Here is a 27,907-nt window from a genome sequence, read left to right on the forward strand (position 1 = left end):
TTATATCTTTCTCTCTCTTCTTACCATATTGCAGCCAGAGAGGAAGTTAAACCCAGGTTTGACAGGTAGAGTTTTTTTATTTCCCTTGACAGCGCACCTTTTGACCTCTATCTTCTTGCCAATGATTTTTTAAATCCTAAATGATTTGGGAATAATTGCTCCTCCTTTAGTGATTATTGCCCTTCACCGATAGTAAATCTGTGAAATCCCTGGGGGCTGGAGCACATTTTTGTATGCGTGTGCCACAAGCTGGCCTGGACAGGCATCACTGCTCAGCTGCAGCTGCACTTCCAGAGCTGCCAGAGTCTTGCTGGAAAACTTCCCTGGATGGGGTAAAATCCAGCCCTGGGGAGCAGGAGAGTGCTTGGTGCTCTGCCCTTTTCCTTTGGCAGAGGAAATCCTTTTTAGGGTTATTAGGATGCAGGATTGAAGTGGTCTTTACATCCTGAATTGTCAGAGTTTGGGCTGAGCAAAAGGTGGTGCAGGTCTGTTCCCTCTCACCCTCGGGGAGGTGTTGGAAGGAATTTTGTAAGAAAAAGGAATTATAATCTCTTAAAGCCAATGGTTGAGAATGGTTAAATGTCCTGGAGCAGCCTGGGAGGAATTGGTGATGGTGGTTGGCTGGGAATGGTCTTGCCAGGTTCTTGCAGCTCTGCAAGTGGGATTATTCTTTTTTCCTTATCCACATTTCCATGTTTTATTTACTAATTACTTAAATCTAACCCATCATTTTCTCCCATTTCATGCTGAATTGCTGGTTTGGAAGAGTACTAAGGAAAGGTGAACTATCTACAGGAGAAGCTGTCCCAGATCAACTTGATTGTAGCTCAGTTTGATTTATGAATCCTTTCAGAAAATTTTGGTATTTCCTGTTGCAATTAGATAATTCATAAAAATAGCTCAGGAGGTTTAGTATTCTTATTTTTTCTCAAGCAAAACAGAGCTGGGGAAGTCATGGAAATTCAGGCAGGAATGTCTGGAGTTGGAAGGTAGCATGGTTGGGAAAGCCACACAGTTAAATTTATGAAGCAAAAGGCTGATTTAAAAGATGAAAATAAAATGGTTGAAGATCTAACTGTATTAGACAAAATTCAACTTTAATACAAAAGGTGAAAACATCTGATTGATAAACCACATTACAGACTTTCAAATCTGTGCTTCCCCAGTTTTAGGTGCTGCCTCTCTTCTCTGCAGAATAATCCAGAGCACTTTTGGGAGGTGTAAAGCTGAGTTTTATGGGTCATTGATGGGAAATTACTGTTTTGTGTTTATACTGGGTTTTGTTGAAAGTATGAAATGGCATCATCCAATCATTTTCAATTTGAAGAATGGAATAAATATAGTGATTTGTAATGCAGGATGATAAGCACTTAAAATTTTGTAGATGTGGTTGTCAACAGAAAGATGCCTTGGTTGATAGACACTGATCTAATAAATATCTTTAACAGAGGCAGGAATGTGCTCTGTGTATTCTTTTTATCAAACACCAGGCAAATCTTAGGACAACCAGTTCCTTTTTTGGTAATCTACTCATTTTTGTTTATTAATATTGGCATAAGCTGATGGTAACACAAACAGTGCTAGACTTGTACACATCGTGTCATACTGTGCAAAAATGAATAAATTCCATTTTACAGCGGTTTCCCAAATTTCTGTATCAACCTGAAAACAGGTTGGGATCAAGCTCTCAGTGATTACAAGCTTAAGCTTTTGCCCAGCCTGTAGAACACCAGATTTAAGAAGTTAAGCTTAATTTAAGCTGCTTGGAGCATAGCAGGAATGGATTGTTAGGAACAGAAGAGGCCTCACTTCATAAAACTCACCCTTTTCTTACAACTGTGCCCCAAATCCCTTTGATTTCTGTGATTGATTACAAATCGTGCAGGTGTGTGCTGTGCCACTGAATTACCCTCAAGGCGGGATGACTTCTAATCAATAACCGCGACAACATTATCTTGTTTAATTTGTCCAGTGGCAGCATTAGACCTCAAATCAAGCTGTTTGTTGTTGTCAGGGGAGGGTGACGGATGGCAGGAATGAACTTTTGCTGTGTTTCGCTGCCCTGACAGGCCGTCATGATCGGGGATGACATCGTGAGCGACGTCGGGGGCGCGCAGCAGTGCGGGATGCGAGCGCTGCAGGTGCGCACGGGCAAGTACAGGTCAGTGCACGCCCTGCCCATCCCAGTCACAGCCCCCGGGCTCTTCCGTGCCTCTCCCACATCCTTTCCCCTTGGGGTCAATGTAGGCTCGCATTTGTTGTCTGCCCAAGCACCTCACTGTGCAGCAGAGACTTGGGTGGGTGGTGATATTTTCTTTTAGGAAAGCACTGTGTGAAAGTAGCAGGAAGGGGAGGACAGAGTGTCTTTGATCTTTTGAAGAAACACTTTCTGCTCAACTCCTTCTGTATTTTTTTTCATCACAGCACGTAGAACTGGTGTATTTCCTGGGGTTTGCTTATTTATTTCCTGGGGTTTGCTTATTTTTTTCCTGCTGCTGCATGAAAGTGTTGTACACTTGATATGTGTCTGAAACCCGTGGCGGGGTTAGGATTATAAAATTAGATTGTTGACTCAGCCATCCCTGTGGGTCATCTCTCAGAGCTTTAGGAAGGGCTCCAGATGTCTGCCCTTCCCTCCAGACACACATTCAGCACTGAGGTGTCTGAAACACGAGAGCCTTCCCAGACTGCAGGGTCCTGCAGGGTCACTCATGCAAACCCCTCCTTGTGCAGGTGTCCCCATGGTCCTGGGCTCTCTCTGAACTGTCACAAGCCCAGCTGCTGGGGGGGACCCTGAGTGTACCTCTGAACATGACCCAGTGCTGAGCAGGTGCCTGGTTAGGTTTGAGGTCAGCTCAAGGTGTAGAGATCTGTCTCTCCATTTGGCATTCTGATCCCATCACTCAAAATCTCATTTTAACCATTTCCTCTTACCCAGCACCATGCCTCCTCGTAGCATGGTTCAGCCACACCCTCTGTCATCTGATGTCATTTGTATTTTCACAGTTTTTCTTCATTTTCAAGTATTGAAACTATAAAAGAAGGATGCTCCTTTGGGGAGGGATACAACACATGAAAATCATGCATGCCATAAACTATCTGAAAAGTTATTTTGTTCATTTTCAACTCAATCTGTTCCTCAATTTTCCTTTTTATGTGAGATAATAAAATAATACGCTGTGCTTTAATTCTAATGGACCAGTAAGTGATGGTTTCTGAGGAAAAAAGGTCAGGTACAAGTGTATTGTATTTTCTATAATTTTAAGATAGTATATCTAAAAAATCATATATGTATCTGAATAAAGCTTGGGAAATCCCACAGATTAAAAAAATAATTATACAGTTGGTGCTTTTGGGATTATTTGTCTGTAATCTTCATAGTCCTAGGAGCTGGACTTGATGATCCATGCAGGTCCCTTCCAACTCAGGACTTTCTATGATTAGGTTCCTAATGGAAAAAATAAGGATTCAGTAGTTGATTTTATTCTGATATTAATAGAATCACTTTGCAAATCCACATTTTGTTGCCACACAGGTACAGGTGCCAGTAAAAGAGGTATCTTTGCACACAAAGGTGAATTAGATCTTTGCTACTGACCAGATCTCTCCTGTTCCATACTTTGCCCATCATAAAATACGCCCCAGGTGATGCTGCATCCACACTGTTCAGGCACATCAACTCTGTGTACACAAACACCCATAAATACCTACAGTCATATGCTAGAAAAACATTTTCTTCTATCAAGTTTGAGTCATGATTTCACAGCTGAAAGGGAGTCACCAGCTGTTCTAGATGGGCAACAAAGATTGTTTCCTGTTTCAGTGTGTGGTTGGTGTTTTCTCAGCTCAGACACTCCTGCAGAGCAGTGAAATGCAGATGAGTGTCTCTCTCAATTCCCTATGTCGTGCCAGGCCTGCTCTCAGCAACTGGGAGTAAAATGAAATAACTCCTGTTTGCCAGGAGAGGTCAGAGGTGTATCTGTATTTTTAAGAATGATTTATTTAATGTACTTAGAAAATCAAGGCACACAGTGAGGAGCAACAGAAAATGAACAAGCGATGGGCAGGATAAATTAAAAATAGACAAAATGCAATTATTTGGTGGTGGGGTTAGTTTAAAATCTGATATATAAGATATACAAAGGTGCTGTCTTTCCCTTTAGCCTTTGATGACACAGAGTTCTGTGCTGCACCCGAGCACCTCTGGATGGCATCGTTGGCTCATGCTCATCACAGCCTGGGGCTTCCTCACCACCCAGGGCTGTTTCTCTAAAGGTTTTTAAAGCACAGAGGTGTCAGGGTTTTGCTGCAGGTGTCGGTGGAGTGGTGGCTTTGCCACAGGTTTCAATACCAGAACCACTGAACGGTTTGGGTTGGAAGGGACCCTGTTGTCCCCTTCTTTCCTCACCCAGATGTCCCCAGCTGTCACCTCCAGTGCACAAGGGTGCTTGGGGCAGCTCTCCTGATTCTGGGGCTCAAGGCAGTTTACATGAGCATTTTAGGGAAAGGTTCTTCCCAGGCTCTGCAGGGAATGGGCACAACCCCAGAGTTCCAGGAGAATTTGGACAACACTGCCAGGAATGTCCAGGTGGGATTGTTGGGGTGTCTGTGCAGGGACAGGAGCTGGACTGGATGATCCCTGTGGGTCACTTCCAGCTCAGGATACTCTGTGATTTTACAGTTCTGTGGTTTTTAAGGTCTGCTGCCCACCCAGGGATATGCCCTGGGGTTGCCTCCTCCCCAGGTTCTCACCTCCTGAGCTCTGCAAAGTCTTCTCCACTGTTGGCTGCTCCCAGCATGAGCTTCAAAATGTAGATTAAGCTGCTGTAAAAACAGCTTTGCATCACCTTGCATAGAGTCCTGCAAGTTGGCTCCTTTGTCTTGCTTCTCTTGGATCTTTAAAGTTAATTAAAATCTGTGCAGCCCATTTCCTTTAATATGACACTCTTTGCTCTTTGATCTCAAGTGCTGAACTCTTTCTCAGTAGCCAGAGTAGACATGGCATAGATTAGTCCAAGAAATGTTATAAATTCTGTCTGCAACATGGAATAAAACTTCTGCTGGCACAAGTCAGGGCCAAAGTGGGAAGGTGAGGGGATAAGACTGGGGTGACCTGGTGTAGGGTGAATAATTGTTGGCCAGGTCTGGCCTTTCCTAGGTGTAAATTCCAGATGCAAAGGGTCAGTCTGGGCTGCAGGTTTCTCCTCTCTCAGTTTGTCCCGTGTCCAGGACAGATCAGGCCATTCCTGCAGGCTCCTGAGGGCTGTGAGATTTGTCAGCATTGGGAAATGTGAGCCCAGTTCCAGAGTTTCTGTGCACACCTGGCCAACACCTTTCCCATCCAGGGAAGAACATGTTCTTGTCTTCCTGCTCGGGGTATGTGCTAATTCCACTTGCAGCTAATTGGCCTTGACATCAAACCAATGATTCCCACAATAACTATTGATTCTGCAGTGCTGTGTAATATCCTCGTTCTTCTTTGTAGCCTGCAAGTTAGAGCAGAGAGAAATGACTTTGAAGCTTTTCCAAGGGTCTCCCTGTACCTCTGGAAACACCTTCCAGGTGTGTCAGGTGGCACTTGGATCTTGGCAAGGGGTAAGAATTGCCCTCCCCCTTCTCCTTGTTGTTATTTACAGGCCTTGGTTTTTAAATAATGAACTTTCCATTGCTGGTGTGTGGCAGTAGCCAGGAATATTCATGGCAGTGGTGCCTATCACTTTTCACACACGAGGCACCACTTTATTGCTTTTTATGGTTTTTTTTTTATTATTTTGCTAAGGTTGGGGTTAAAACCTTGAGAGATGGTATTTTCTGTTTATAAACATATAATTTTCTGTTTATAAACATATAAGTCTATTAATTTTTATTTATATTACAGTGAGTGCTACAACACTTCTAGTTAACAAGTTAGAAATGGTGAAATGGTGATTTATTTCTCTTGTTACAAGGTCTTTTAAGGCCTGTTTAATTAAGAGCTAACACTTAAGTTATTGTTAACTTAATAACTGCTCATAATCTGTAATGCAGCATTTTTTATCTCATTAAATAAGATCTCACTTAGACTCATAAAGAAGAAGGTGAAGAAGAAAGAAACTTCCACCCTAAAACTTCCATTTTGCTTTTTTACATATTGCTGTATTCTAAAACTTTAAATTTTAAGTTTTTCACCGTGTGACATTACACACTTCTGTTCAAACTACACACTAGTGATTCTAGTTTTATTACTTAACTTTGGGAGCCTTTTCCACAGCTTCAGGTCACAAGCAGTGTTTTCCTGAGGGTTAGTGCCTGTCAGCACAGAAAGTGTAAAACTCCTAATTTCCAGGGTTCCAGCAGTTCCCCCTGCCCCTGCTCACCTGTGAGCTCTGGGATGGCTCTGGAATGTGGCAGAGTGGATTCATCCCCTCTCAGTGCCCACCTGGGGTTTCCTTCCTTTGGTCAGGGATTTATCTCATGGCTGGTACTGACATCAGAGTCAACATCCCTGAGCTGCCTCGTTACAGACATCAGGGAATCTCCAGGGATGGAGGATAAAAGGATGGAGGCCTGTGAGAGCTGCCAGCTCTGCCACTGTTCTCCAGGAGAACTGGGTCAAGTTACTTCATCTATCCCTACTTTTTAATTATCCTTGGAGAATAATTATCCTGGCTTCCTTAATAAAGTGGCTTGTGATCTGTTCCTCTTGCCTGATTAAAGAAAACACACAGAATTTGTAGTAAATTGGCTTGCCAGGAGAGAAGTCAAGATGTGACCAAGACAAAAGTTGGGAGCAGAGAAGTCTTTTAGGCTGCCATCATCAGCTGACTAAAGAATGGGAAAAGCAGATTGTGTCATTAAATGAAGTTATAAAAATATTCTTAAAAAAATCTCCACACATAGATAAATTCACTGCTGTCACTCACTGTAATTACAGTGTAATTTCACTGTAATTCAGTGAAAGCTCATTACAACTTCTGTGAAGAAACAGTCACCTCTTGCTGCTCTGCAGAGAAGGAGCATCCCTCCACCCTCCCTCTCCTGCTCCCTGTGTTACCAGCCCAGCCACGATGAACAATTTTATGAGTTCTTTCCCATCTCCTGGGTACCAGCAGTGTGCAGTGAGAACGAGCAGGCACAGACACTCCCTTTGTGCAGAAACACAACCAGAGGCATTCTTAGGGCCTCACATCCTGATAATTAAGCCTGTTTCAAGTATTAAATGGAAAGAGTTCCAGCCCATATTTGCACTGTGAAAAGTGGTATTGTAATTCATGCTGGTTAATGTCTTAAGCAATGTTTATTAAAGCTGGTGTCAGCTAGTTGTGATAGCTGATTGCAGACAGTCCCAAGGCATAGCCTTATCACCCTTTATTGCATATTCAAATTATGGTTTGCTCTGTCTGTGAGAGGCTCTTCACATGTTTTTATCAATATCTTGACCACAATTTGGTTACCATAATATTTGAATCAGCTTTGTAGAGGAAGCTCAGAGTAAATCCTGCAGTGCCTTAGCGTGCACATCTGATCACAGCCTTCCATCTTCCCAGTATATTCCAGTGTTCAGTCACAGAAATTAGTAACTCATGCATAAATTTAATTATCTTCAGTCTAAAAGAGAAGTGTGAGTTTGAGGGGGGTTTATTAGCAGGTAATTTATTTATTGGCAGCATAATAAACCTCGAGGGAGCAGCGTGTGCTCAGGACACAGCCATGCTGTGTGCTAATGTGCTGCTCTGAAAAAAATGGGTCTGAATATCAGAAAGGAGATCAATCTGCAATGAGAGTGGGATAAATAAAGGACAAATGGATCAGGTGAGTGAGGGAAAGCAATATTACTCAGGAGTCTGACAATTCTGCTCTCTGCCTCAGCATCCCCACTGCAATCCCCTCTCGTCTCCGTGGCCAGGGAGGCAACGTGCACTTGGCAGAGCAGGCTGGCAGTGACCACATCAGCTGCAGTTTTGCTTCCCCTCTTGCCTCACACCCACCCAGCTCATGCAGCAGCAGAGACAGCTCGGGTTTCCATTTCTGCAAAGGGCTGGGGGAGGAGGAGCTGGTGCCAGTGTCTGCCACCTGAAGCCAGAGGCAGCAGGAGCTGGAGGGGCACATGGCTCAGCTGGACTGAAGCATGGCACTAAACCACTTCCAGGCCCTGTCTGACAGCATCCAAAGCTGATGGCCTTTCTTCTCTCATTCCCTTTTGCCCTGGTGCCTCGATGTGTTGGCAGGACGTGCTCTTCCAGCCTGGGCTGGCAGCCCCCCTCCCTCCACGGCCGCGTGTGCTCCTGCCCTGCCTGAGCAGCACCAGAGCCCTTGGCAGCTTCTCCAGAGTGTTTGCCTTTCCCTGCAGATGCACAGTTCCCGAGCTGAGGTGGTGCTGGTGAGTTCAGGGGTTGTCCAGGGCTTCCACAGGGTGTGTTCATGTGCACACACCAGCCCCTGTGACCCCAGCAGGGCAGTCCAGGAGATGGTCCTCACTTATTTTTATCCCTGGAGGCCTTTTCTCAGCACCTGCACAAGGCTGCAGTGAAACATTCCCCAGTGAAGCCTTTCTCAACACTTGTCCCTTGCAGAGCACCGAGCTGTATCAGCTTGTCCAGCCTTTGACAGCATTGACGAATTCCATACTGATAGAAAAACCACTTTATTTCCGTGAAAATGCAGATGAGAGTGCTGAAATGTGCTGCAGAAAGGGCACAGCTGGGACAGCTGCACAATTTGGGTTTCACTAGAGATTTCCTTTTTTTTTTAAAGCACAGGTTCCTCTTCTCTGCTTGTTTTTTTCCTGTAGCTAAATATCACGCAGGGTTTCTGGTGCATGGAGTCCTCTCAGAGACACTGCTCTGACTGATACAACCAAGGCAGAGTTGTTTTCAAAGGCAGAGAGAAGCAAATGAGAGAGACAGGCCAAGTCAGCTGCTGATGTAACTCCCTTGAAGCAAATGGTTCAATATCTGAAATTTAATCTAGCTTGGGGCCTTGCTCATGGTGTAAACATGCTCAGGAGCAGCAGTGCCAGAACAGTGCCTTGTGCTGGCACCCTGCAAGCACAAAACACCTGAGCATTCCTGTTTTAATGCTGTTCTGTATGCCCATGGATGCTGGAGAGTCCCTGCAGGCTGAGCCAATGACTTTTTTTTTTTTTTTTTCTCTATGAGTGGATTCAGCCAACAAACCCAGTGGCTGCCTTCCATCCCTGGAAGTGTCCAGGGCTTGGAGCAACCTGGGATAGTGGAAGGTGTCCCTGCCCATGGTAGGGGGTGGGACTGGATGGATTTTAAGGTCCCTTCCAGCCCAAACCATTCAGTGATTGCAGCAGCTGCAGAGGGGATGCAGACAGGTTTTGTTGGGGTGCAGGGGCTGTCAGCCTGCTGAGGACAAGGGAACAGCCCCAAGACACAGCAACTGCTGCCCTCCAGCAGCCTCTGCTGGGCTGGGGCTGGGTTTCATTCCCTTTGGGAGGAGGGATGGGACTCAGCCAGAGTTAAAAACAAAGCACCAGCAGTGCCAGCTTTGGATGTGCTGCAGGCTGGGATGTGTCTGTGTGAGTGTGAGTGCAGGAGTGCAATGAGAGAGAAGGGATTTGGGTGCAGGGCAGCTCCAGGGCTGGCAGCACTGCCCCTGCTCCTGGCTGGGTGCACACAGCCTGCAGCTGTGACTCACATTCACACTTTGCCCCAAAGCCATTGCACTTCTCACTTGCCTGTGGTTTTCAGTCGCTGTCTGCAGCGGGCATGGTCACACCTCAGCCCTGCTGAGATGAGCTCACTCAGCACACAGGGACAGTGATGGTGCTCTTGTGTGGGATCTGCATCCTATCCTTTGAACCCCAGCCGTCAGCCTCCCCCAAACACAGGGGTGTTGTCTGCGAGGAGCAGAGGAAGAGCCTGGCTGCTCTTTGTGTGGATCTGCAGCTCATCTCAAAAGCTTTTCCTTCCATAACTGCTTTGTGTGCACAGCAGCACATCACTCGTTTAAATGGCCTCAGCACAGGCATTGGCTGACCAGGTATTGCAATTAGGGAAATTAGTGCAATGAGTCTGATGAGGAGCAGCTAGGGGGGCTCAGCCTGGAGAAAAGGAAACTCAGGGGGGAGCTTCTATAACTGCTTGAGAGGAGGGTGCAGCCAGGTGAGGGTCGGTCTCTTGTCCCAGGTAACAATGGGACAAGGGGAAATGGCCTCCAGCTGTGCCAGGGGTGGCTTGGGTTGGATATTAGGGAAAATTTCTTCACTAAAAGGTTTGTCCAGCCCTGGCACAGCTGCCCAGGGCAGTGGTAGAGCCCCCATCCCTGGAGAGATTTAAAGGTTGTGTGGATGTGGCACTTGGGGACATGGAGCAGTGGCACTAACAAGATTTTGGGGAGGCAGGGTGGGGTGATGGAGCTGTCAGAGCCAGGTGGGTGGATGGGAGCTCACAGGCTGCAGCCACAGGGCCCTTCTCCATCCCCATTCCCAGCGCAGACATTTCTCACTCTGAATTTCTGGAGGGCTCTGTGGGGCAGGACACAGCCAGCACACTCGTGGAATAAGGAGAACTGTCCAGCTCAGCTGTTGGCTGCACAGCACTGAGTCCAGACCTAAAAATAGGAGGATGTCTGACCCTGAAGTGAAGGATTTTCACTTGAAACCCAGCCTGGCGCCTGCCCAGGGTGAGTGACATCATCCAGAGGGGAAGTTGGAAAAGCTTCCAAACTTGTTGCTTTCCGTGGAGAAGTGCTAAATGCGTGTGTCAGCAGATAATCGAGCAGCACATTTGCTGTGGCCGTGAATCAGGGGAGAGAGGGAATGGGGAAGGAAGGAAGGGCCTGAAGGGGGAAGGACAGGATTGGAGCTGCATGTTGGGAAGGAGTTTTGTCTGTGTATAACTCAAGGATGGATGATGAGGTCCCATTCAGGCTGAGTGTGTCCTGTAAAGATGACACTTTTCTTTCCTTTGAAGTGTGCTGGAAGTTGCTGTGCTGCTCTCAAGGTTCTGACTGTGAACTCACCCAGAGGTATCTGGTGTGACATTGGCCACAGCTGTGGTTTCATTCTGCAAGATCATGGATACTGCTCGAGGTGGCCATGGAAGCATCTGAGATGGCCAGGTACTGGCTGGCCCCCTTGGTTTTGGCTCTCTGATGTTTGAAGCAGCTTTTCCCAAGCCAGCCTTCGGGAATTTGATCCAAATCTGTGTTCACATGGCATGGATGACCTTGCTGCTGTTGTTCTGTGCTTGAACACGGTTCCTCATGTTTCTGTGCTAAGCTGCTTTTTCTTCTTTAAAAGTGACAGTGTGTATAAAGTGTGGTGGCAGCTTTCCTGTGAAACTTGATGTGTTTTCCCTCTGGATGCTGCCAGGCAGCTCCTGTGCTCATCCTCTAACGAGGACACCTTTCCCTCGGTGCTGATGAGCACATGCTGAAATTTGTAGCTCTTTTCAGATGATGAAAGCCGAGTGTGATACAGGGAGTCTCCTTTATGTGTTTTCCTTCTGCCTTTTAAATTCTCATTATGTATTTATAATGCTGTTACAGCAAGGATGCCTGGAGCACAACCAGGGGCACTGTTTGGTCTCTGGGTCCCCAGTGAAGCTGAAAAAGCTGCTGTTGCTGTGTAAACACTGTGTCAGGAGCTGATTTCGTGTGTGCCGCTGGGCATTTTCACCCAACTCTGATAATGAAAAGAGGGAAAGAGTTTTACCACGTCAACGTAGACATCTGATAGGAAACCAGTTTGTTGGTTAGAGACTGAGAATAGGATTCAGGCATGCCAGCCCTTCCTTCTTGGGGTTTTAGCACCTTTAGATCATCACAGCAGTGAAACTTCTCCTGCAGACAGGCTGCTTTGTAGATAGCAACAGGCACTGATGAGCTGCTTCTCACTTTGTCAGCCTGGGGTAGGATGTGTCTGAGTAAGCATGAGGATATTTCTGGTCGTCTGCTGGGAAATGATGTGGCTGCAGTTGCAAAGGTGCTGGGTTGGCATTGGCTGAGCCTGTGGCAGGCAGATGATAGCCCAGGCAGGGTCAGGAATTTCCTTCCCGTGCCAGCATCAAGTACATGGCCCAGACAGGAGCTTGAACAGTTTTTCCATGGTTTTACCTTTTTTCTGCATGAAAGCCTGAAGCCTCCCTGACCCAGGGACAAATGTCTACTTGCAGCCAGGCTGTGAAACCTCTTAGCTTTTGATCCCTGGCACTCCTGATGAGGTTCAGCCCGACTGGAGCAGCTGGGTGAGTGGCAGGGGCCTGAACCTGAGCAGCTGGGATAAATCTGGTATTCCAGGAGTGAATGCCAGTCCTGCTGCAGCTCCAGCACAGACCCTTCATTTCACTGAGCATTAGTGGAGCTGACAGACGTGAGAGTGAGCACACACTGCATGAGCCAGCTCTCATTCCTGCAGACGGAGCACTTTTATTTTTCCTTGCTGGTTGAGATGTTCTAGCAAACACTCCACTTCCTTGTCATCCTTAAACTATGTGGAGAGGTGGGGAGTTGCCTTTTACCCAAGAAAATGGACTTCTGCTTTGAAAAGTCCCTTCCTGCAGTTTTTGGCATGACTGATCACTGTTCCCAGCAGCCCCTGAGCTCTGTGATACAGTAGTTTTGCACAAAGCTCTATTTTTATGTGCATAAGCTCGTAGAGCTCTGTGAAAACACATCCCTAGATGTCTGTCCTGTGGTTTTAAGGGAGATTTGGAGATGGGGCTTGCTTGGGAGAGGGGGGAGTGGGTTCTGAGATTGTGAGACAGTGGCCAGAGGTGCTGGCAGACACGGCGCTGGCCAGCGCTGCTGCACGTAGCAGAAACTGTCAAATAACATTCAGATAAAAGTACTGCATAGTGAGAGACCATTACAGCAGGAATTGAGCCACGTTGTGCATTTACTCTGAGCAGCAGTGCTCGATGAAACATTTGCATCCCCTTCCCTATGCTGAATCCACATCTCCCCATTGCACACTTGTGGGGGAACTCAAGGAGCAACATTTTTCCCTCTCCAGTTGTGTGCATTTTTCTGCCATGTCTTCCTGGGTGTTAAATACAAACATCAATGCATTTATTTCTGCAACAGAGCTTTGAAATCCTTCCCTGTGCACACGGGGCCAGGAGGCACAGCTTAAAGCTGGCACTGGCCACAGGGCTGGGTGCTCACATGCTCAGCCTGAAAGGACTCGAGCATTTTGTGCAAACATATGTTGGAAATGCCACTCGTGACCGCCTCAGGGCCATGGTGTGGGCTCAGCCCTGCTGCAGATGGACTCCCAGCTGGCCCTGGGCAGGCACTCAGAAAATCCCAGAGCCCTGAGGAAAGCCTGGGAATCACAGAGGAGAGTGTGGCAGGGCAGAGGGAGAATCCGCTCCTGTGCGGGGCAGCACTGACATTTCTCATCACAAAAACATTTCTGTCTGCCTGCATCAGTGCATCAGTGCATCAGCCAGAGGTGCTGGTCTCCTCTGGGGGCTCACAGAGGCTCTGCTGAGGTGGCTCTTCCCAGTCCTGGCTCCTGGGAGAGGAGTGAGAGGACAGGTTTTGGCTGAGGATGTGGCAGCCAGCTCCTGTTCATACAAATGGGTACAAAGACCTCAGTGGAGAGGGGGGGAAAAAAAAAATCTGTCTGCATTTCAATCAGCCTAATTAAAGTGGCTTTTTTGCAGGGACTGGCAGGCCCAAAGTGATTTGTGCAATTAATGCCTTTTGTGTTTGTCTGGTGTGGTTTTAAGGTTAGAAATAAGGGGCTGGATCCTCAACTGCTCCAAGGAGTGGAGAAAATGAGAAGAGCTCTGCTGATTTACACCTGTGGTGCTCTGGATGCCTGGAAATAGCTTAGCAAGTGTAAAAGGAAAAAAAAAAAAAAGGTTTCTCCATCCATCTGGAACACATTGCATCCATCAGGGGAAGGAGAGGCATTTGTGAGAGTGAAGGCTTCATTTATCAGTGTATGAGCTATTGAAAAGCCTGGATGTAGCTGGGATCATTATAACCCAGATTAGTTTTCTTGGAATGGAAAAGTAACGACAACCCTAATTTTACCAAGTCCTCTGAAATTTATTACTTATTTATTTAACACCCCGGACCCTTTCCTACAGCAGGGGATCCAGTAGATTTATGGAGGTGCAGTTTGGTAATCTAAATACTTGGGAGTTCATCTGCCTGGCCCTTGGGCTGCTCTGGTTATTTTCACTGTCACCACTTGGAGGCCGTGGGAACTGGGGATGCAGATGGGAGCACAGGGGAGGCACAGGCCAAAAATCAGCTGGAGACACTCAAAACATTATCCAAAACATTCTCCTTCCACTGGGCTCTGCAGGTGAGGAGGACCTGGCCAGCTTCAGCTGTGAATGAGAAGGGAACAAAGCTCCTTCCTTCCCTTCTTCAGGATCTCCCCATTTTTCTTTCCTGAATATTTGGGGGTTTTTTTGTTATTTTTTCCCTGCATGTTTCCCCCATCCCTGGAAGTGTCCAAGGCCAGGCTGAATGGGGTTTGGAGCAACCTAGTCTAGTGGAAGGTGTCCCTGCTGGTGTCTGGGATGGTTTTTAAGGTCCTTTCCAACCCAAACCATTCCATGATTCTCTGGAAGGAGAGGCTAGATGTATTCAGAAATTCCTCATGCAGGGAAGGTCAGAGTGTCAAATATTTTTTGAGATATTTGGAGAGCTGGCTGCAGTTACCCTGTGCCAAGCCATGGGTATCACCTGTCCCTCACAGAGGCTTATCAAAACTGAAAACCTCTGCTAGATGCAGGAATAGCAGCACAAGAAGGAAAATCCCTTTGGCACAAAACAGGCTTTGTTAAAGAACAGAGGTTATCCAGAATCTGTGAAAAGGAAGGTAAAGGAGCAGAGCTCTGGACCTGGAAGCTTCATTTGCTGCCATCATTTAATAATAGAGGAAAATGCCTGGGCTGGGTTTTAATAATTGTTTCTGGTCTTTTTTTGTAATAAGTTCATAACTTTTAGGCCTGTCTGCAGTTGTGGCTTTATGAGCTGTGCTGCCTTTTGGCTGAATATTTACTCTTTTCTTACCAGTGTCTTTCCAGTGCAGCAGGAGCTGAAACAGAGTCTTGATTTCCTGTTCAAGTCTAAAGCATTTGAGATTTTAAGAGTTTTTGCAAGCCCTCACAAAACCCCAAACAACAAACCCTGAAAGATGAAAATGATGGTCCAAAGAAGACAGAAGGAAAATTTCCTTTGCTGGGTTTAGTCCAAGGGGTTTGGTAGCACTTTAGCCCTTCATGCTTCAAGACACAAGCCAAATTCTCCCTAATAAAGTTCAAAAGGCATTTTTCCTTCAGGGCACAAATTCTAATATAAAATCTCTCCCATTTTCCTAAACCACTGTCAGAAACTGGCCACTGTTGAAAGTGGAATGCACAGTTAGCTCAGGCTTGCCTGTCTGGACTGGTGTGGAGGCTTTTTCCTGCTGCACCTTCCATAGGAGCCCACGGAGGGGACCTTGTCACCAGGATTGCTCTGTTGTCACTGGGCAGGGTTGGGATGTGTTCAGGGGTGTATCAGGAGCCTTCAGTGCCCTTGTGCCAAAGCTGTATCTTCACATCCTGTGCTCCCAGCTCCTGTGCTGCCATCCCTTGGTGCCTGACTCCCATTTCTGCAGGCATCTAAGTCCTGGAAAGTTTGGGTGAGCTGCTGGGTGGTGTGGGACTGGTGGTTTGTGGGGGAACATCAGTGCTTTGTCACCTGGGGATTACAAAACAGTTGGCCTGAGTGAAACAAAGGAAGGAATCTTTGCATGTGCTTGGGAAAATGATGGAGCAGCAGCAAAAAATGAACCTCCCTTTGTGCAGAGCAGAGCAAGTCCCCTCAGTGCCAGCTCTGCTCCACATTTAACCCTTCTGGAGGCAGATTGCTGATCCTGGGAGCCAACAGCAGCTCCAAGGGGTAGGAAATCAAAGGGACTTCCTTTTTATCTCACAGGTTTCCTGCTGCAGCCTTGGCAAAAAATGGTGCCAGTGAGGGATGTGGCAGCGGCTGTGGCTCGTGCTGCCAGCTGTGCAGCAGCTGTGCACCAGGGAGTGTTGCCATCTGCACGTGGCAGCCTGGCCAGGCTCTGGTGAGCTCTGGTCCCTCCCTGTCTGAAGCCAGTGGGAGCCTTTCCATCATTCCTGAGGAAATGGAAAACTCCTTGCACCTCCCAAATGTATCACTTGCTTCCTGCTCTTTTTTTTTTTTTGCTATTAAAACATCACACCTCACAGTCACAAGAGGCAGGGCTGTTCTTGAAATCCTGACCTGGGATTGTTTTCAGCTGCAAAATGCTGTGGCAATATTTGTGCTGTGTAAACATGGAGTGTCTTAGAAGTTGCTCTTGGAAGGTTTTGGGAAGTGCATTACTGGAGATGTTACAGAGGATGGTTGAGGAGGGTGGGATGGAGTAACTTCCTCACCTTCCATCAGTGCCTTGGACCCTCTCTTCCAGCTGCAGTGAGCATCATTTAGCTCCAAGGTGCTGCCTGTGGCACCCTCCTCCCTCACCCTTGTGTGGCCATTCCAGGGAGCTTTGTCCCTGCCAAAGCACAGCCTGTCACCAGGAGAAAAAGACAATTAAAAGCAAGCAGTGGGGTTTGCCATATAAAGTTTAAACCTTAGCCAGGCTGAACAAGAATGCAGAGTGCCATTCCATACAAATGCTTCTGGATTGAAAGGAGCCACTGGATCTGATGGGGGTGGATAAACAGCTTGGCAGCTCCCAGGTTCTGCAGCTCAGGTCTCTGATGTTGTCCCAGTCACTGTCCCTGCCTGGCTGGGAGGGATTTTGTGAGCAGCCCAAATCCTGGTTGTTGAGGGGTGTTGAATTCTCTGTCCCAGCCCAGCATGAGCTGTTCTTGCTGGGTTCAGGGAGGGTCTGCAGAGGCACATCACCAGTGCCAGCAGCTCCAGCTGCCTCCTGACACTGGCTGCCTGCTCTTAGACTTTCTATACCCTCCTCCTGGGAGCAGAAATCATCTCTGTGAGGCTCTGGGCAAACCAGGAAGATCAAAAACTTCCCTCGGTCCCCTCTCTGATGCTGACATTGTGCTCTTCTGCCTCCTTCCCAGACCACCTCCTGCACAGGGTGACATTGCTGAGGAGGGACTCCCCTTGCTGATGGCTGAGCTGTTCTCACTCAGTCCCTGTTGGATGCTGTGGGGACACCTCACAGGCATCACTTCCCAGGAAAAGCCAGGCTCTTCTCAGAACCCCCAGGGACAGGCTGTGTTCACCCTCCTGACTTCACCTGGGGAATGTGGCTGTGCTGCCAGCTCCAGGAAAAGGTGCAGGGAGACGTTTGGGGGAAGAGCAAACCAAGCTGGGCTCTGTAGGTGGAGAGGAATCCAGGGCTGGAAGCAGAGCTCTGGTCCTGCTCTGAGCCAAAGCCACACACACACACAGAGCCAGGTAGGTTTTATCCAAGAGAGCAGCACTCAAGGAAAAACAGACAGAAAAAGCTGCAGTGCTTGTTCCAGCTCATGTGCACCCGTGTTCTCCAAACAGAAAATTGAAATTCTGTGGACAGTCCTGCAGGAATGCTGGAGACAAAGCCCATCCCTCACCCCCTGCACAGAGCATCGTGTCCGTGCTGTCCTGACAGCGAGGCAAACTCACTCATCCCAGGTGGCCATCCCTGGGAAAAGGGGCTGATTGCCAAGGAAATCCAGGAGCTGCTGCCTTTATAGGAAACTCCTAGAGGATTGACAAGGCAATAAAACAACAGTTTTCTATAGCAATTGCTCTGTGGGGAATTCGGTCAGATCGCTGCGTTGCAAATGTACAGAACAGCCTGCCTGTAGAAATCCTTGAGAGTGTGATAGGATTTAATCAATCCCATTTGTTTGGATGGAGAGGCAGCCCAGATCTCCATGGCAGATGCCCAGGAAATGCTGGAGGCAACAAAACCTGTTAAACAGGGCTATGTGTGGCCCTGTGAATGGAATATACCGAATTTGCCTTTTTTTTTTTTTACTCACTCAACCCCTCCTCCCTTATTGCACCTCAGGTATGTCCAGTCTTCACTCATCCTGTCATTTTCCTCATTTTTTTCCCTTCTCTATCTCTTTGCCTCAGATTCCTGAGGTTTTTTTAAATTTATTTATTTAAAAAGTGTGTGCCTTGATTGGCTCTTATGCTTCAGTGTGTGCTGGGAGGCCACAAGAGGCAATTGGATGTGATGTTCTGCAGCCCTGCTCACTGTGGGACACAGGATGGACGTGCTGGGGGTCCTGCAGGGTTCCCAGGGATGCTGAATTCTGTGATGTCCCTTCAGGAGAATGTGAGATGCTGCAGAATGAGCCCCCCAGCAGCAATGGGCTGTGCAGGTGGGTCCTGTCCTTGGGGTTCACCAGTGACACACAAACCCCAAATCCTAACGATCCCTGTTGTTTTAAAGGGCTTTTATTTCCAGAGAAGTGACTTTCTCAAGCTTGTTTTTCATTCCCTTTGAAAACTCTCAGTTCTGCTGCTTGTCCAAGCTGTGCACAAGCAACAAATAGATAAAGAACAACCTATTGGCACGGGAATGCAGGGGCCAGCTGGTTGGACTGTGTATTTATTGGACTGCAGATACTGGCAGTGTGGAATTATGAAGATCTGCTGTTAGTTCAGGCTTCTCCTCTATCTGGTTTGGCCAGCTGTCCTTTCAAACAGCAGGGAAGTTTCATGGAGTTATAGGAGACAGGAGGAAAGTTTATTCTCGTGGTTTATCCGAGTTTGCAGTTTGCTCTTTGTTGTTTGCCACCACCTTTACTTCTTCCCCATGGCAGCAAACTCTTTCCCTGGCTTTGTTTCCTGGATCTTTTGTACAACAGAATGAAAGAGGACCTTTCCAAAAGCCCAGCACTCTTGCAGAGCCACAGGAGGGCTCAGCACAGGGCTGATCCTCCCTGGAGCTGCCAGGTTTGTGGAGGAGCCAGAAGCTGTCGCTATGTTGTCAAGCTTGTTTTGGGAGGTAGTGTGGGAGAAATGTCCTTTATCCTGAGATTGCTGGGCCTGCCATCCAAGGGGACACTCGTCAGCAATTTCCTATCTGCAAATCATAATTACTGGGACAGAGTAAAAAACAACCCTAGGCCAGTCTTGGTCTTACCTGCTGTGGTTCTTAAAGAAAAGGCACAACCTCCCGTAAATAATGAGCCCAGGAAGTGAAATATGGCATTTAGCATCTTTCTAAAATAGCTAGGGTTCAAAAAGCACCCAAGTGTTGTCTCTCTGTCTTTCAGGGTGTCTGTATAAAGCAAAATCTGGTGATTTTGGTGCTGTTGGAGGGGAAGCAGCACCAGCCCAAGGGAGATAAGCAGAAATCTGAGCCTTTCTTTTCCTGTCAAAGCTGGTCTGGCACTGAAAGGCAAACAGAGGAGGAGGAAGACAGTGCTGTGCAGTGATTTGATGAAGATTGGCCCATCCTCATGGGAAAATCCCAGGAGTTTCTGACATTCCATCCAAATCTTGCTCCTCCTGTCATTACAGGGAGCAGCCCAGCCTTGTGTGATTCCAGTCTGGTACCTGCACTGGGCTGTAGCTGGGAATGCTGGAATCTCTTCCTGCTTTAAAGAGCTGCTGTGTCCCTGCTCTGCACTCCTGGGAGTGCCATTACCTCCTGTGGATCCAGCCTTGCAGCATTCCTGGTGCTCTGCCTCCCTGCCACTTCTCCTGGCCATCTGTGGGCTCGCAGGACCAGCACACCCATTGCATCTGTGGCTCCTGCAGAGCATCACTGCAGCCTGGCAGCCTTTCCAAGCCTGTATCCCACTTGCAGCATCCATCTTCACGTGGGAACAAGCCTTAACTTTGTGTTCTCCAGCAGAGCAGCAGGTCCCAGGCCCTGGAGCCACCATTCCAGTAGATGGCATCAAAGACAGCTCATTCCTCTGCTGGATCCGGCTCCAAGGGCTCTTTTCCCACAGTTCCAGTCCCCACAGTCCCATTTCCCAGCAACTCTGGAGCGGGTATTCCTGTAAAAAAAGTAACCTGTGCAGTGCATTTCTTTTGCTTCAGTGTTAAGTGACTTGTCCCATGTCACACATACCCAGTTTTCCACCCAGCAGCAGGGACTGGGTGCTTTTTGCTCACCTTTGGCCATTCAGCCATAATATCACCTGAAAATTGCATTGAAATATTAATTATAGACCTTCAGGTGCAGGTTTTGATGTCTAACTTAGTTTACTTTACATTCATATGTGTAATATTTGCATATGCAATACCCTGTATAGTAGGGAGATTAAATCTTCCTTTTTCTTTCATTATTTATTTATAAACTGTGAAGAGACCTCATAGTTGCTGGAGGTCATTGATCTGCCAGACATGAAGAAATCCCGTGGATTTCCCACGATCAGCAGGTCTAGCACACAGCCAGACTTCAGCTGACACATGGCATTGGAAAATCCAATCACTGCTGCACCACATCTTTAAAACTGGATCACTGACTCACCATTATTTCTAATCTCTTGAGGAGTATTCCAAAATCAGGCTCCCTGCATTAGCAGAAGGAGGTCAGGAGTAGTGAGTGAGTACAGGAACAGGGAATATCAATGTAGTTTTTACTTTTAAACTTAGACCCCTGTGACTTTTAAATGTAATGATTGTAATACACCCTGCCCTTGGGAAGTGTAATCCAGCTGCCTCCCAGTGCTTGCATTAGCCAGCAGACTTAGTAGGATTTCCTGGATCTATTTTCAATTAAAAGGAAAGAGCTGGAATTTCTTCCCACTGAGTTTGTCTTCTGCTCTTTCTGTATGTTCAAAAAGAAAAAAAAAATAACCTTTCCTTTTTTACTAGGCCATAGATACCACATGTACTTTGGGCTATACTCTTCAGTCTTCACCTGCTCAAGGTGACTTTGGCTTCTTCAGGCTGGGATAAGCAGGATTTGGGCTGTTGGGTGAGGTTTGAGGGAGGCAGACCACAGCAGGCACATGGCAGTGTCCATGGCTGCATGTCCTGCTGGAAAAGTCTGTTTCCAGCCAAAATTTCCAAAGGAAATTGCAGGATGGTTGGTCTGTCCCAGGCAGATTTTTTTATATGTTCTGTGCTCAGAGCAAGACCACTGCAAAAATCTTGTGTAACAGAGAGATGTGACACAGAGCTTTGCTGGAGCTCCAGGAGAAAAGCAAATCTGCATAATGCATTTGTTTAATGGATTAGGTCTGAAAACAGGATTAAGCTCTCCTGGGGGCTTTGAGGTGGCAAACAGAAAGCTCAGCTGGGCCAGTGGATGTCCCTTTGCAGTGCTGAGAGTGGTGTTGGCACTGGTGGCACATTTCAGGGGGTGCTGGTGCCTTGGTGACCCCTGAGGCTGCAAGGGACTGTCAGGCTGATCCCACCGGGGCCAGGAGCCTCCAGGTGTGCCCCTGGCCTCCACCTCAGGTGGGAACAGCATCCTCCAGGATGAGCAGTCCATCAGTGCTGCTCTTAAAACATCCCTGCTGCAGAGCATGAGGGAGGGAATCATTGCAGATTTAGCACATGGCTTTTAAAACTTAGAACTTTTCCAATACCAGCAGCTAAATCCCTTTCCCAGGGTGAAGCTGGGCTGTGTTTTCCAGGTGGGATGGACCCACTGTGCTGCCCAGTGCCAGGGAAATGATTCCTTCCCAGGAGAAATAATGCGAGGTGCCAGTCACTGGTTATTCTGTTCCCTGGGAATGAGTGAGCAGAGCCTGAGGAACAGGTGTCATGGGGAGAATGGGGATTAAAGGAGTGAAGCTGAAAGAAAACCAACTCCATGCTTTGCAGGAAGGGATCACAGTGCCTGGGGCCATTCAGGTGTTATCCTGGTTGCAAGAGCTGGAAAGCTGAGAAGAGTGAAAGGAGAGGTGGGAGGGAACTCCCAGGTGCCACTTTATAACTTAGAGATTTATCAGGCACCTGAGGTGTACAAACAATACAGTGTTAGTAATTTTGCTGAGAAGGGAAAGGTGGAGGTGCTCTCAGGATGCTGCTGTGCAATGCAAACCCTCTGTCCCAACATATTGCTCCTCATCTGTGGTCTCAGGAAGGTTTGCACAATAAAACATCTCTCTCAGACCTGGGGTCTTCACTCCAGGGATCAGTCCACAGCCCCTGTGGGGTCCCATGCAGTCCCAGGGACAGAGAGAGTTTGGCTTTGCCTGCACTGAGGAACGAAGGAATAAATAATTAATTCTTCTTGGCCTCTGCAATTCACCATTTATAGTCCTGCAACAAAATCCTGCATTCTGGTTTTCAGAGAGCTGGGGGCTGCTGGGGACAGGGAGAGGGGGATTCTCTCCATCCCTGTTGTGGGGAGCCTTGTCCCAAACATGGGGCAAAGTCTGATGGGGAAAGATAAAAGGAACCTGTGCTCTACAAAAACCATGTGGAAGTTGTCCAACAGCAGCTCCAATTTGGCTTATCCTTGTCTGGTTTCCACATTGTTCCCAGATACATGCATACACACATATAAATATATATAAATATATATATATATGTAGGTATGTATGTGTGTATATATTCTGAGCTTCACAGATTTGGCCATTGGTTTAGGGGAAATCTGGAAAATTCATCTTCTTGTTTCAGCAAAGGCAGCACATTTCCTGGCTGGAATGCTGGGCATTGAGAAGAAGCTGCTTTTCAGTCTGATTGGAGCAATCTCCTTTACATTTCAGATTTTACAGATTCACATGAAGGTTTTCTCTGTGGTGGTGCCAGGGAGTGCAGTGAGGGGCAGGAGGTGACTCAGGTGGTTCAGGATGGGGTGTCAGGAGCACAGGGACGTGTGAGCACAGAGCCCAGGCACAGAAGGAGACCAGAAGAACCTGTCAGCAGATGTGGGGCAGCTGACCTGGCCCTGCAGCTCCTTTTCCACCATGAATTTGGCCAGATCTGACCATGCCATCCTGGCCTGCACAGCCCAGCCCAGCCCAGCTGCTTGGGGAATAAAGGGTGGCACTGTGGGGTTTGGGGTTTTGGGGCCAGCTGCTGTCTTTCCTAAGCAACCTCTAAAAACTGAGTTTAGCTGGTCATGAGTTAGAGACACAAAATACAGAGCTTGAGATGATTCGTTATAAGGGAGAAAGGCCTCGCTCCCCTCATCACCTGCTGTGAAGGACAGGCACACAATTAAGAGTTTTCTGTAAATGCTAATTAAAATGGACTTAGCTAATGACTGATTGGTCTTTTGATTGCATTAAGATTCTAAGTGTAATGAACTTAACTGAAGTATGGATTACAGTCTTGTTCTAATTAAAACAAAAACGTGTAACACATATTAGCACATATCAGAAAGAGTTTTAATGGCTGTTTGGGATCAAACTGTTGGAAATATTAATATTGTCTAAAGCCTGCAGCACTTAATTAGATTCTTCATCCAAGTGGAATTCGGGTTACTTCAAAGGATGCATCCAGATAAGATTTTCTTGTGCTCTCAGAAATAGAGGGAATATAGATCTGGATTGTGACTTCCATGTTACTTCCCTCCTTTGCTCTCCAGTTCTGAATCCTCACTTCCTCAGTCCCCTCCAACCCTGTAGAAGAGAGGGGGGAGTTTGTAATTCTGAGCCTTTTGCATATCTACTTGCTATCTAATATACATATTATATATATATTATATATAATATATTATGTATTTTATATATATATGATAATATATATATATATTTCTGAGCAGGAGGTACCATTTTCTGCCCTGCTTTGGGCACAAAGAGTAGAGTCTGGAGGTTGTCGTTACCTTGCAGTAAATGGACAGAGATTAAAAGAGATTAAACAACACACTTTGCTCCCAGCAGCCACAGTGAAAAGGTGTTTAGTGTTGGTACAGCAGTAGAGGCCAGGGAAAGCTGTGATCAGAAGAATGAAGCAGAGCTGAAGTTGCAATGTCAGGAATCCAGGGGGTCGGGAAGGGCTCACAGCTCTTGTCTGGGCCGTGCTGCAGCTCTACAGGAACTGACCTACTTTAATCCGATGTTTTAATGCCAGATGAAGAAGGGATTGCAAACAGGGTGTTCTCCCTGGAAAGCACTGGACTTAATTTCTTCCACTCTTTTGGCAGCACCTGTTTCTGCACTTCTTTAAGACAAAACACAAGACAAGAGCCTTTTCTTTTCGTCTGGATGCTGCCTGGGGCAGGAGAAAGCCATTTGCTGTAGGTGGTGTCTCCACCCAGCTCCTACCAGAATTGACATGTTTGCAAAGTCAAAAAGTCACTGCTTCTGACGCCTCTCCAACCACCAAAAAAAGTATTTTTGAGTATCTTGTGATCCCTTTTCTCTCAGCTGTGACCTTCAGCTGTCTTCAGTAACCCTTCCTGTTTCTAAACCACCTGGAGATGCTTGGGAGGGCACAGGGGAAATGCAAACTCACCTCTGAAGGGGAGCAGGATCCCAAAACTACCAGGGAGACATGGGCAGTCAAGGCACTGACATCATTTCTATGAATTTGGTGCCAGGGCTTGATTTTTGAGGACGAGCCCAGCAGATGTCAATGCTCCAGGTGCCCCCAGTGTGGTCAGGTCACATTGAGAGGTCAGAAGCTGGGGGAAGGGATCTGCTCCCTAAGCTGGCTTCCCCCCAAAAAAACAGAGAGATTAGTGGGGAGAACTGGGAATGTGCAGCTCCCTTGTGCTCTCCTGGCCACGAGGAGCAGGGATGAGGCTCTGTGAGAGCAGCAGCTGCTCAAGGGCAGGGCTCGAGAGGAAAATGTGTGAGCTCAGGAAGAGCGTGTGGTTATGAGTCAGGGTGTCACCAAGCAGCTTGTGAGGTGACACTTAGACCAGTCTGAACTAAATAAAGGCTTCCTGTCTTCAGAACGTCTCATCTGGGTCACACTTGAAGCAAGCCAAGCTCAGCACAGCCACACAGCAGCACCTCACACCAGCTCAGGACTGAGGTGTGGGACTTCTTGCAACAAGTCTGACACTGCAAACCCTTCTGGTCTTGGTGCCACAGCACCTCCAGTGACACATCTGGAACTGGGGCCGTGCAGCTCCCCCCAGACTGTGACACAGCATATCACTGTATTTATGGCAGCTCTGCTCACCTCTCTCTGCCCCAATCACTGCCTGAATGGGAAATCTGGGATCATCCCAAACCCCCTGGCACCACTCTGCAGCTGCTGAGCCCTGCCATGGCAGTGGCACGACATCTGTGATGTTTGCAGTTCCACAATAATCTCATTTTAGAGAGCCTTACCTGGCCACGTTAACCCAGCCAGTAGCTGGTGTTTACTCAGTTTATCAGGTCCTTGACTGTGCAGACCTGGGTGTGCCCTGCATTGATAGAGGAAGGAGATTTTACACTAGAATTTGGAGGTTGATTTAGGAATCCTGCTTGCCTGATGTCCAAGTCTGTGGTTTGGGTTTACAGGCAAGGCAGAGAGGGTTTGAGCCCAGTGAGGGCTGAATTGCAACCATCACCTCTGCAAAGAGAGGTCCCCAACCCACTGAGCAGAGAGGAGGAGTAACACCGAGTGAATAAACCTAATTGTGTGTCAGAGAGGTTGCCAGGAGCTGGAGGGAGAGAAGATGCTGTAAGGTGAACTCATTAGCATAGGATAATGTCACTCTTGTGGCAGCACAGAGAGGAGAGAGCCTGCAGCCAGAAGAGGCCATGTCCAAACAGCTCAACAGCCTGAAATAAAGACAAGGAGAAGAATGGGACACGCTGCCCAGGGCAGTGGTGGGGTCACCATCCCTGGAGGGATTTAAAAGATGTTCATGTGGGGCTTGGCAGTGTGGAGCTGTACTCTTTGAGGTCTTTTTAAACCTAAAAATGCTTCTGTGATTCTAAGGTGATTCAGTCTAATTCAAGATAAAGAGAGGGCTTTGGGACATTGAGAAGCCTCAAATGCATGGAAACATGGCCATAAAACCCTGGGGAGAGCTGGGGAAGTGCAGGCACCTGAGAGCAGGAGGATGCTGCAGCTGAACAGTCTGAATGTGATTTACTGAGAAAACTCCAGCTCTGTGTTCCTCCATAAGCCACAGATTTTGCTCCTGAGGTTTCTGTGCCAATAATCTCGTTAGTGACAGGATTTACATGTTGAGATGAGGAGAGGTAAAGCAGGGTTAAAAAAAAGATACCACAGATGCTACTTCATCAGCCCCAACTAATTTTCATGCAATTCTGGTTTCAGATAAAGAGCCTTCCCTGGGTTTTTGTAGGAGAACAGCAATGCAGGCTATTCAAAGGGTGATAATACATGGCTCTCGTGGCTAAAGCCTCCTGCTTTCTGAACACACATCCTCAAGGAGCACAGCAGGGAGCTGGGATGTGCCTTCAACTACACTGCTGCCAGACTCAATCTCTTCCAATCTCTTGCTCTGCTCCAGCTTCAGGGCAGACAATGGGAGAAAAATTATTTTGAGTGAAGCCCTTACTCACTAATTGCAATTTGTGCTGAGAACCAAGCAGAAGCAGGCAAATTTATTTGGTGTTATGGCTGTTTCAGGGAGTTAGGGTGAACGCTGAACCCTGCACAGATTCAGGAAGGGGCAAGATTAAGGCTTTGTTAAAGCAGAATAAATGCATTAGAGTTCCACTGGAGCTGAGGAACGTCTTCAAGTATTTAACAGAGCTGCAGCCAACCACGTATGGCTGTTTTCACAGATCCATAAACCAGATATTATAAAAAAAGGAAAAGAAAAATAAAACAAAGGAAATCCACTTTAGCTGAGATAAACTGAACCTGGACACATGTGCAGACCCAAAAGAACAAGAGGCACCTCACAAGGTTAAATGAGCTCCTCGTTCCCAAGAGTGTCAAGTGTGATCATCTGCCAAACAGGAATGCAAGCCAATGTTTCTTCTAGTAAAAGGGTGAAATGAAATGTTAGTTTTGAAAAGTTTACATAAAGTTAAGTGAGCAGGATAATCCCATCCTCTTACAACAAACCTCTCACGCTTGACAATGCAAGGAGGGAGGTGTGAGCAGAGCTCTCTCCTCATGTGTCCTGTATTGTGTGTCCCTAACTCATGACCAGATAAACTCCTTTTACAGAGGTTGACTAGGAAAGAGAGCAGCTGGCCCCAAAACCCCAAACCCCACGATGCCACCCATCCTCTCCCCAAACAGCTGGCTCAGCTGGATGGAGCTCTACAGGCATTGTGGTGGGCTGGACCAGCTCAGATCTCACCAGCACTGTTCTGGTGGAACTATAGGGCCAGTCCAGCTCCCCCACATCTGCTGGCAGGTTATTCTGGCCCTCTGTGTGTATTCTGGCATCCTTTGTGCCCATTTTCACCCCAGTGCAGGTGGGATTTCCCATCCTGAGGCAGCTGCAGGGACAGCCCTGGGGAAGCTGGAGCGATGGGCACTGTCCTCCCTCACAGGATGGTTTGGGTTGGAAGGGACCCTAAGGATCATCTAATTCCACACCTTGCACAGCCCAGCTGGCTGTGTCAGGACACACTGGCAGTGTTGGGAGGGCAGGTCCAGGCACCCCCAGCCAGAGAGGCTGAGGAAGCTGAGGAAGGCAGCACTGGCTGCTGGCCGAGCCATGGCAGCTAGCTGTGCCTTTCTGCACTGGCAGCCCTTAGATCTTCCCCAAAATTGTTTGTCTGCAGATCATGATGAATAGTCCCTTTATGCACAGTAACTGAGCAGTACTGGTGTCGCCTCCCTGAGAAAAATCAGCCACTCTCCTCCAAGGGATGGAATTATGCTCCTTTGGCCATACACAGGCCACATAATTCACTGTAATTTTATTATCTCTGTGCACTCAGAACTACACCACATGGCTCTTCTGTAAGTGGTGAAGGTAAGAGGCTACACCAGCATGAATTTTCTTTAATAAGATTACACCATGATAATAGGCTCTTAGAATAATTCAGCTTCTGATGATTTTGTTCTTCCTTGCTTCCACATGATCAAGGGCAATTTGCATTAAAGTTGCTGAGGCTTTCTTAATTATGGAGTAGTAAGTATATATTTTATCTATCAGGTGTAATATTCAAAGGGAATTCTTGTATTTGTGGGAAAAACTTATTTGGTGTTGCTCTCTGTG

The 27,907-nt window shown here is 47.3% G+C and overlaps 1 protein-coding gene across 2 annotated transcripts in view; it reads left to right on the forward strand.

Annotated features, from left to right (window-relative positions):
- LHPP (phospholysine phosphohistidine inorganic pyrophosphate phosphatase) overlaps nucleotides 1-27,907 on the forward strand; it is a 72,259-nt gene that overhangs the window by 20,353 nt on the left and 23,999 nt on the right. Inside the window, exon 6 of one of the 2 annotated variants that reach the window (XM_014879611.2) lies at nucleotides 2,070-2,161. The exons of the other annotated variant lie outside the window; for it this stretch is intronic. Within the exon in view, the coding sequence (XP_014735097.1) occupies nucleotides 2,070-2,161 (92 nt within the window). The remainder of the gene's footprint in view (nucleotides 1-2,069; nucleotides 2,162-27,907) is intronic. 2 annotated transcript variants of the gene reach the window in all.

Source organism: Sturnus vulgaris, chromosome 8 (genome assembly GCF_052056855.1).
Source record: "Sturnus vulgaris isolate bStuVul1 chromosome 8, bStuVul1.hap1, whole genome shotgun sequence".
NCBI lineage: Eukaryota > Metazoa > Chordata > Aves > Passeriformes > Sturnidae > Sturnus > Sturnus vulgaris.